The sequence below is a fragment of the Physeter macrocephalus genome, chromosome 10 (genome assembly GCF_002837175.3).
Source record: "Physeter macrocephalus isolate SW-GA chromosome 10, ASM283717v5, whole genome shotgun sequence".
Classification (NCBI taxonomy): Eukaryota; Metazoa; Chordata; class Mammalia; order Artiodactyla; family Physeteridae; genus Physeter; species Physeter macrocephalus.
This window is the reverse complement of record NC_041223.1, coordinates 26097973-26108697: the sequence shown is the minus strand read 5'-3', so window position 1 is coordinate 26108697 and position 10725 is coordinate 26097973. Positions and strand designations below refer to the sequence as shown.

Genomic DNA, 10725 nt, shown 5'->3' with positions numbered 1-10725 from the left:
ACGTGGGATCCTCCCGGACCGGGGCACGAACCCGTGTCCCCTGCATCGGCAGGCGTACTCTCAACCACTGCGCCACCAGGGAAGCCCTATGCTCATTTTAGAATATTGAAAAATATTCGAACACTATAAAGAAAAAATTAAAATCACCCATAATGTCACCACCCAGAGAAAACACTAATCACATTTTGGAGTATTTCCCATCTGCAAAGGGTTATACATATATGGCAGATTGTTACTTGTTTTTCAACTTCAGCTTTTCTTCTCCTTTATTATTAATATGTCTCTGAAAATCAGTTTTCTTAATGGCTGCATAATAACGGGCAAGGAACATGTATGTACTTTTTCTCTATTTTAAGCTATCTAGGTTAGATACTTTTGTCAGTGAGGAAATGGTCTGACTAAGGAATAGAAAAGAACAAGGGACTGGGTCAGCGTGTGGAGAGCCTGAAAGAATAGCATTCTCCTTCAAGCACTGGCAATCCTGGAGGTTTGGGAGCTGGGAATGGCAGGATGAAATAGAATGGCAGAACGTTAGAAATGGCCCATGTCCCTTTTAGAAACTTTAGGTGTTTGCATATATCAGGGAGCTCCTGTAGAATGGATTTGGAAAATGGAGAAGAGAAAGAAAATTAGAGGCCTGAATACCAAGTAAGAGAAGGGTGGTGTGTCTAACCACCATCCTTCCGTCTGTCTTTCCACCCGCTTTTCCTTCCAGCCACAGCATCTGTTACCTTCACAGCTAAACTTCTTAAAAAGGGAATGTAACTAAACATACTGTATAGCACAGGGAACTCTACTTAATGCAGTGTGGTGACCTAAATGGGAAGGAAATCCAAAAAAGAGGGGACATATGTACATGTATAGCTGATTCATTTTGCTGTACAGTAGAAACTAACACAACATTGTAAAGCAGCTATGCTCCAATAAAAATTAATAATAAAAAAAAAGTGAATGTAGTGATTGTGTCCACATCCTCACTTCCTGCTTACTTTTCAACTCACTGCGATCTGACTTTCTCCTCTGTTCTTCCACCAACTGAAGAATAAGGTACCCAGACCTCAGTCTAGCAGACCATTCTCATATCCCTCTTACCAGTCCTCTCAGCCACACTGGGCCCCCACTTGACCTTGGCGTCATGCCTGCACCCCGTCTGTTTCGATCCTACCTCTTGAGCTGCTCCGTCTCCTTTGCAGCTCCAGCTCCTCCCCAGCCTAAAAGTTTGCGTTTCACAAGATTGAGCCATGAGCTCTCATCTCTGACTCGCAGCCCGACTGGAGTTGAACACTTTCAGAGCCACAGCTTCAGTTCAGTTTCTGAGAATGCGATGCCCACATTTACATCCCTGGGTTTCCCCTGTCCTCTGACGTGCAACCCCCGATGCAGCTTCCTACCCGGCCTCCCTTCTGGAACAGGATGGGCTCATTATGGCTGCTCTGTGACTGACTTTCTCTTTTCCCTTTCCTCTAGCTCTCTGTTAGCACTTGTAGAGTTGGGCACTGTTGCACATCCTGAGTTGAATATAAACTCTTCTGTGTGATGAGGAAAACCACAGCGATTTGGTTGTTCAGCGTCAGACCCTCTTCTTGGGAAGCAGCATCAGGTTGTCCTGGGCACTGGCTCTGCCCTGCTGACTGCTGGCCTGGACTCACCCATGAGATGCAGACTCACTGCCTGCATCTGCATCTCAGGGTATTGTTTTCTCATTATCCTGTCTCATCTTAAGAACTGACTTCAGTCCTTCTAATTCCTCCCTTGGCCTTGTGGCCACAGCATCACCGACCCTCCTGATCCATCTTTCTATTTTGCTAACTGTCTGGCTTACACCCACTGTTTTGCCCCATGGACCACACCGGGCCCAGACGCTATCATCATGTTTTGGCCTATTCTTAGTCCTGAGTCTCAGGGATACATTTGGTGTCCACTGTTCCCTCTGATCTGTTAGCAGGGTGGGGAGAGATGTTTCTCCTTCCCCAATAAAAATAGTTCAGGTCGACAGGGCTTGTTGACTCTAAACAGTGAAGAGAGAAGGCAAGAGTTTGAACAGAAAAACTGGAGACTGCTCGGAGTGTGTGATGTTGTGACTTATAATAAGAAATATATATATTTGGTCTTGGTTCCTGTTTCTGGCTCAGAGCTCCTAAAACCCTTGGAATTTCCCAAGTGAAGAGAGCTATAGAGTCATTTGTTAGGTTAATGAAGTGATTGTTGGACCACACATACGGATGGGGGCTGGCTGCCAGGAAAACCATCCTTTTCAGTCCCACCCCCCTGACCTCCACAGAGGGCCCCCCTGACCTCCACAGAGGGGAGAGGAGCTGAAGATTGAGTTCAAACACCAGTGGCCAATCAATCATGCCTATGTAATGAAGCCTCCGTAAAACCCCCAAAGGATGGGGTTTGGAGCACTTCCCAGCCGATGAACACAGGGACGTTTGGCGAGAGTGGTACACCCAGAGAGCATGGACTCTCTCTGCCCTTTCTCCACACCTTGCCACACGCATCTCTAGCATCTGGCTGTTCCTGAGTTATATCCTTCTGTAACACACCAGTAATCTACTAGGTGAAAGTTCCTCTGAGTTCTGTGAGCCCTTCTAGCAAATTAATTAAACCCAAGGAGGGGGTTGTTGGAAACTTTAATTTCTAGCCAGTCAGTCAGAAGCCCAGGTGACACTGGACTTGAGATTGGCATCTGAAGGTGGGGTGCGGGGGGTGTTCCAGGCTTGTAGGATTAAGCCCAAATCTGTGGGATCTGATGCCCTCTCCAGTTCGTGTCAGAGTTGAGTTAAATTGGAGGACACCCAGCTACTGTCAGGGAATTGCTTGTTGCCGTGGGAAAACCATCCCCCACCTCGCGCGCGCGCACGCACACACGCGCGCGCACACACACACGCACACACACACACGCACATTGGAATTGGGTGCAGGATTGTTGGAGCTATTGAAATAGAACAGTTTTTATTTTTGAAGAGAATAGTGAATGTTTCATTATCTCAACAACTGGAGGCAGCAAGAATAATGTGAATAATCCACAACAATGGTAAAGTACTGAACATCCAGGTCAGAGTTATGAGACTTGGGGGTGAGCCTCCCAGTCAGTATCCCTAACTATAGTATGATTTTTAAAAAGTTTCATCTGCCATGTCATAAATGTGTGTGAGATGATCTGTTGCATAAAGTGCTTTGTGAACTTGAAAGTCTCTCACAAGTATAAGTTATTATTTAAGGGTATTAAAATGGTATTTTCAAGGAAATAGCTTTTCTTTCTCTATTGTTATTGCAAGAATATAACGTTTTTAGCCAGTTGTAACTAGATTAAATTGGCACTCTGTTTCAGGTTAGGAATTTATTTATTCTGTCTTTAAGCGAAATGTATCCTAATCTTTTAGCTCTGAGAGAAAGTCTTGTGGGCTAGCAAAGGAAAAGGATTTTTAAGTATGGATGATTTGCATGGAGATAATTGAGAATTGACTAATTTATAATAATAGGAATTTCCAGGGGGAAAAAAGAAACTAACAGTGAAATTTGTATACAATTTAAATTCTCAGTCTTTACATATTTATTTTTAACTTTGTAATTTTCCCTTTGCAGAAACCCTGGATAGTGTGGATACCATTGTCAAGATCCCTCCACACTTGCTGAGGTAAGGAGACTGGAGTTGTATAATATAGTGGAAGTAAAAAGTGCCCACTGTGCTTTCCTGAAGGGCCAGAAAACCTCACTGGTTTATAGCATTTTACTTGCTGACTGGTGGCTTTTTTGCATCAGTGAACTGGGATATTTCATGACGTTAGCATGATGGGAAGCTGATTGCACTGATTTCTACCTGTCTTGGAGTGAGTGAAGTCAGTAATCCGAAGGAACCAGCTGTGGGAGTCAGGGATGAAAGGATAAAATTGATCAAGGAGAGAAATGACCAAAATCTAAGTGAGGATGTGGACAGTGGACAGAATCTTCCACTGTGAGTTGGGAAATGGCGCCCCCTTAGTGGGAGAGCAGCCCTGCACCATGTGGGTTGGATTTAAGCTCTCACTGGCCCCTTAGTTGGCCACCATCTCACAAACTCTATAGGCAGCAGCAGCAGCCCTGAGGCAGTGAATCTATTTCCCCAATTCCTCAACTCTTACCACTCCCCACCCCCCTCCACCATCATGAGAGGAATACATGCTTTTTGTGGAAATTGGGAAAGAGCAAATAAGAAAATTACCCATAATTACAACACCTAAGGATAACCACTGAACACGGTTTAATAGATTTTCTTAATAGACTTTCCCCCCAGCACACATACAAATTAATATGAAGTTTTATTTACACGTTTGTTTCCTGCTTGTTTTTTCGGTCAGCACCATATGAAGAACATTTTCTAATGTCAATATATGTTCTTCAAATTAAAATATTGCATATATGTCCGTTGTATGGCTGCTGCAACATAAATTATTTCGCAGTTTTCCTGTTGTTAGACATTTGGATCGTTTCCAGGTTTTTCTTTGAGATTATTAAAAACAATCTTTTGTTGCATATAGTTTCTATATTGTCAGGACACTGATTTATTAGGTATTTTCTCTCTTTTCAAGTAGATTGAACAAGAATTATGTTTCTGTCTTTTTAAAAAATGTATTACTTCTCCTGTAGTGTCTGCTGCTGGCTGATATATTGTAAGGTAATTCATATGTTAATCAAACCAAGTGTACTTTTGTGGGTATAAAGCTTCTAAATGGGTAGAATGTCTGGCAGCAACATTCTTGCCCAGAGGAGGTATATTCCAGCTGGGGTATCCATGTGAAAACACTCCAAGAGATGCTAAGGCGTGGATGGTTTAAAGGAGACGATTTCCCAATTTCTGTAGGTACCCTGTCTTAAAATTATTTGCTTCAGAACTGATTTTGCCACGTCTCCTTTTCCATTTCACTTCTTAACCTTCTCCTGACAAAGGACAGCTGTTACCCATCCCATCCCGAATCTGACTGTGGTGTGTTTTCCTGGGGTGCAAAACCCACTTCCTACCAGCAAAGGACTATGAAAATATTAGTGTCTGTGTTGATAAAGAGGATGAATACAGTGATCAGGGCGCACATCTTTTTGCAGGTTAGTATTTACTTCTTGGCTTTCAACAAAATTGAAGGAGGACCTAATCTAGTTATGAGATAATAGACAAAAAGATTTTTTGATGATAAATCTCCTTCATTCCTTTCTTGTATATAAAAGGTTTCTTATTGCTTACGTCTTTAAACGTGGGAAAAAAAGGTATGGAATTGATGTTAAACCCCACCTTATTTTAGCAATAGAGCATATTAATCTATAGATATATGAACCAGTTGAGAAAAATAAACAAGCCCTGTCCATTTCTTTAGAAATACGTTTCCAATAAAATTGTAATTTCCATGTTAACTCTATTAACATTCTTATAATTATTAATGTTGTTTGGATCAGTCATTTGCATCAGAAGAAAATGGAACACTTTTAAGCCTTATAGCCACAGGAAATTTTTAAAAATCAATTGATACACATTTTTGTTACAGAGAAATATAATAGGGAGATTAATAAAATCAAGTATTAAAGCATGTTATATCAAGAAAAACTTCTCTGGTTGGGGGTGGGGATAAAGTGGAAATACAAGTTCCAGGGGACAAGAGAACAATACAGCCTTTTTTACTCTAAAAGAAGTTTGTTCACGTATTTTTTGATGGATGAAGGTGGTTTTCATTATTCCAGACACTTCTTTGTCTTACTCGACAAACACTTTTAATATTTTTTTTTTTTTTTTTTTTTTTTGCGGTACGCGGGCCTCTCACTGTTGTGGCCTCTCCCGTTGCGGAGCACAGGCTCTGGACGCGCAGGCTCAGCGGCCATGGCTCACGGGCCCAGCCGCTCCGCGGCATGTGGGATCTTCCCGGACCGGGGCACGAACCCTTGTCCCCTGCATCGGCAGGCAGACTCTCATCCACTGCGCCACCAAGGAAGCCCTGAAGGTGGTTTTCAAATTGGTGTGGTATTTGGATTTCATTAGATACCTTGAAATGAGTGATATGTTTTAATTAAAATTTTACTCATTCCAATATTCCAGAATTACAGCCTTTGCAGTTAATTAAAATTATGGTTGAGAAATTTAAATGTCAACTTAAAATGTGTGAAAAATGGAATTTTAAAAGTTTCTTAGTGGCTGTATGAGTGAAAACATTTGATGACACTGCTCTAAAGGTTGTTTCTCTATCTGAAGGATTGTTGAAGCTCCACTGAGACTTTCTATGGTTTGGGGTCTCTGATAAGGTTTGCCTTCAGTGTTAGGGGCAAGAAGGTGACGATGATACCAGAAGAGGCTCCTGGTACAGTGCCTGGGAATGTTCATCAAAAGACACCTGGCATTTTCCAACTCTAGGTGTGTGTGTGTGACCAAATGAGTTGGAGAAAGTACAGTGTTAATGGGCCGTGTTTGATCCTGTTTAGCCACCGAGCGTTACTTTTGTCCATGGTCTTGAGCTTTACCCCAGAGCCAGCTGGCCATCTTGTTCAACCATAGGAGGTAATGACAAAATTGGTGGGAAAGTTGCTGGATGAGGAACCGTGGATAAATATGAATATATATGTGTGTGTGTGTGTGTGTGTATTTACATATCTTCACCATTATTAGAAATATGATTCAGCGTATTTGTCCGAATGATAAAAAGCTGTTGATGTCATCCTGTATACAGAGGAATGTGCGTTATTGTATTCCAGATGTGCGACAAAGTCCGTCAGGCATTCTTGTACAGAGAACTGAATGTATGAATGAGACATAGCAGATTTAAGCCTTGCACTCACTTTTATATTCCGAGGGAGGAGAATGAAGACAAACGTAGCTGGAAAACACTGTTAAGAGGCACCAAGTATAAATTTATTGTAGAATTTTATGCATATCAGAAGGTTTCAGTCTGACTGTGATTTGTAATAGTGGGGAGCCCTTCAAAGCTTTTTTTAGGGTATAGGAATAAGCCATAATTAGAACAAAAACAAGCTCTTGAATCAAGTCTGATTGTCTATTTCATTTGCTATCAGGGAAGTGATATAATGAGAACGTACACCATAGTGGACTTTCCCCCTTTGTTGTGAATCGGTTTTCCTTTAATCCTTTGATTCATCTTCCAGGCATTTTAAAACCCACAGGGCACTTACTCTCTCCAGTATTATGTTTAACATGGCATCTTTCTATTGTTAGAGCACAATAAATCTGAAAAAAAATTTTAAATTTAGGCACTGTAAATATTTGCTTATAAGAAAGAACTTGGATATGTTAAATTTTTTTTCTTCAGTTATATTTCTATTTTAATGAGTTTTTTCTTCAATGATATTTAGTATACGAGAAAGAAGCCAGGTTCATAAACTATTTCTTGGCATTCTGATCTTGGCATTTCAGATTGTTTCCATTTCTGTTACATAATCACATAGAAGTGATTATTCGCAGATTTTTTTGTTGTTTCAGGTTTTGGAAAGAGCTGTGAGGACTAAATCAAATCTCAAATACTTTTTAAAAATTAAAAAAAAATTTTTTTTGGTGGGAGGGAGGGAGACGCAAGAGGGAAGAGATATGGGGATATATGTATACGTATAACTGATACACTTTGTTATAAAGCAGAAACTAACACACCATTGTAAAGCAATTATACTCCAATAAAGATGTTAAAAAAATTTTTTTTTACTGATTTTTATTGGAGTATAGTTGATTCACAATGATGTGTTAGTTTCTGCTGTACAGCAAAGTGAATCAGTTATACATATACATATATCCGCTCTTTTTTAGATTCTTTTCCCATATAGGTCATTACAGAGTATTGAGTAGAGTTCCCTGTGCTATACAGTAGGTTCTTATTAGTTATCTATTTTATATATAGTAATGTATATGTGTCAATCCCAATCTCCCAATTTATCCTTCTCTTCCTCCTTTCCCCCTTAGTAACCCTAAGTTTGTTCTCTATATCTGTGACTCTATTTCTGTTTTGTAAATAAGTTCATTTATACCCTTTTTTTAGATTCCATAAGCAATATCATATGATATTTGTCTTTCTCTGTCTGACTTAACTTCATTCAATATGACAATCTCTAGGTCCATCCATGTCGCTGCAAATGGCATTATTTTGTTCTTTTTTATGGCTGAATAATATTCCATAGTATATATGTACCACATCTTCCTTATCCATTCATCTGTTGATGGACATTTAGGTTGCTTCCATGTCCTGGCTATTGTAAATAGTGCTGCAATGAACATTGGGGTGCGAGTATAATATCTTTTTGAGTTTTGTTTTTCTCCAGGTATATGCCCAGGAATGGGATTGCAGGATCATATGGTAGCTCTATTTTTAGTTTTTTAAGGAACCTCCATACCGTTCTCCATAGTGGCTGTACCAATTTACATTCCCACCAACAGTGTAGGAGGGTTTCCTTTCTCCCCACCCTCTCCAAAGGTTACTATTTGTAGATTTTTTGATGATGGCCATTCTGACCGGTGGGAGGTGATGATACCTCATTATAGTTTTGATTTGCATTTTTCTAATAATTAGTGATGTTGAGCATCTTTTCATGTGTCTCTGGCCATCTGTGTGTCTTCTTTGGAGAAATGTGTGTTTAGATCTTCTACCCATTTTTTAATTGGGTTGTCTTTTTTTGTTTTTTGATATTGAGCTACATGAGCTCTTTGCATATTTTAGAAATTAATCCCTTGTCGGTTGCTTTGTTTGCAAATATTTTCTCCCATTCTGGCTTTTCTTTTCATTTTGTTTATGGTTTCCTTTGCTGTGCATCAAATACTTTTGCCGTGCTGATTTTCTTGTTTTTTCTTTTGCCATTAATTGACTGCTTTTCAAGTTAAATACGTTAACATTCTGATAGATAATTACTAATACTGTTCTGATCAATTGTATACATTAATAGTGATAGCTCAAACCAGAAGAAAATTGAAACCTTGAAAGAACTATGGTTGTATTATCTTTTATTTATTTTTTTTGCCATTGATTGCTCTGAGGACTTCTTGTGAAAACAAAAGTCTAGATGTCATGTGAATGCTTTTAGTGACTCTGGTGACTGGAGTTGGTCATGCATAGGGCACTGAAGGGGAGAAACCCACAGAAAAATGTTTTAGCTGGAATGAAGGAGTGGTCAGAGGCATAGCTTATTTCTGCCCCGGGCTCTTTCACTGAGCAAATGCCCACTCTCGTTGTTGGTACGGTGAGCAGCCTTAGCAACCAGGATGGGGATTCACGCAGAGTGCCCAGCGAGTTTCAATGTCAGGGCCGGAGGAAGGCCCAGGGAACCCCGCCCTGTGGAATATTTCCTGAGTTTGTTAGTAGATAGTTATATGAAAATCTTTCCACCTTCCTGCCCATAGTCTTGCTTTTGATCTTGGGGGTGAGATTTAAGCATCCTTATCTTTCTCCATGTGGAGACTGGACCCTCACTGTCTTTGCTCCTCTCTCCCCTCTTCTTATACTTCAGATCTTACTCAACTTCACAGGGTTGAATAAAACCTGTGAGTTGGTGGGCCATCGCGGTGTGCCCACACTCAAGAAAGAGGCCTTCCAGAGCTCAGGCTGTCACTCAGGTTGGGGTTACCATTTCCTTGGCCTCCTTGTGTGACTAGCAAAAGGCAGCTTAGGTTGATCACTCACGGTGACACACTTGGTAAAATGTCTCTGCCCAAGTCAAGGTACTGCTGATAGTTACTGACTCTATTGTTGTTGGCTGCTGGTCTTTCAGCCAAGTAAGAAATAAGTCCTGGAAGCTGCTGATCAAGAACCATTAGTAGTGGGTTTCCCTGGTGGCGCAGTGGTTGAGATTCTGCCTGCCGATGCAGGAGACACGGGTTCGTGCCCCGGCCCGGGAGGATCCCACATGCCGCGGAGCGGCTGGGCCCGTGAGCCATGGCCGCTGAGCCTGCGCGTCCAGAGCCTGTGCTCCGCAACGGGAGAGGCCACAGCAGTGAGAGGCCTGCATACAGCAAAAAAAAAAAAAAAAAAAAGAACTATTAGTAGTTAACAATATTAAATGTTTTCTCTTCCCGTTTTTCTACTTCCTCTCACCCCCTACACCTCTTCCTTTTTCCCTGTGGTTTTGGGAATCAAGTAATATAACCAAAATAACCTGATCATTTATGGAATTTTCAGGGCTGCTCTGGTTTTTGTTATGAATATTTAGGGCTGATGTCTGTTTTGTGAGGGCATCACCAGGCTTAAGCCCACCTGGAGGTACCATAACTTCTGTAATGTTTAGCTTCATGCAAGTTTATGCATTGGTCTTCCCCCTCCGTGCCCCACTGTCTTTGTGATGGCTTGATTATGATGATACCTACGTCTGTCTGATCATTTTTCTCTCTGAAGTGTTGAAAAGCTTATATTTTTATCTAACCGTATATGTTAGTAGGAAAAGGGCTTATGCCATTTCTGTGGACCGTTCAGTACCATCGTGGTTTGCAGTCATTGGCTCTTTTAGATCATTCTTGACCTGCTGGCGCGTTCCCAGGGAGTGTTCTTCCCTTTCTAAGGGACTCCTGCAGTGTTCTTCTGCTTCTGACTCTTGGTTGGAAGTGGTCAGCTTCTCTGCTGGCATCTGGGCCAGAACGCCCTGCCTGCTGTCTTCTCTAGTGGGTTTGAAACTCGAAATCCTGCCTAGAGACTGTCATACAGAGTGAAGTAAGTCAGAAAGAGTAAAACAAATACCGTATGCTAACACATATATGTGGAATCTAAAAAAAAAAAAAAAAAT

The 10725-nt window shown here is 41.1% G+C and overlaps 1 protein-coding gene across 9 annotated transcripts in view; it reads left to right on the top strand.

Annotated features, from left to right (window-relative positions):
- The window catches only part of ARFGEF3 (ARFGEF family member 3), a 192849-nt gene that overhangs the window by 3794 nt on the left and 178330 nt on the right, over positions 1–10725 (top strand). For 4 of the 9 annotated variants that reach the window (XM_055087475.1, XM_028494381.2, XM_024122650.3 and 1 more), the window contains one exon: positions 3589–3640. In XM_055087475.1, the coding sequence (XP_054943450.1) occupies positions 3589–3640 (52 nt within the window). Of the gene's footprint in view, positions 1–1467; positions 1690–3588; positions 3641–4929; positions 5083–10725 lie in introns of all 9 variants that reach the window. The other 5 variants (XM_028494386.2, XM_055087476.1, XM_055087479.1 and 2 more) reach the window with 4 other exon arrangements.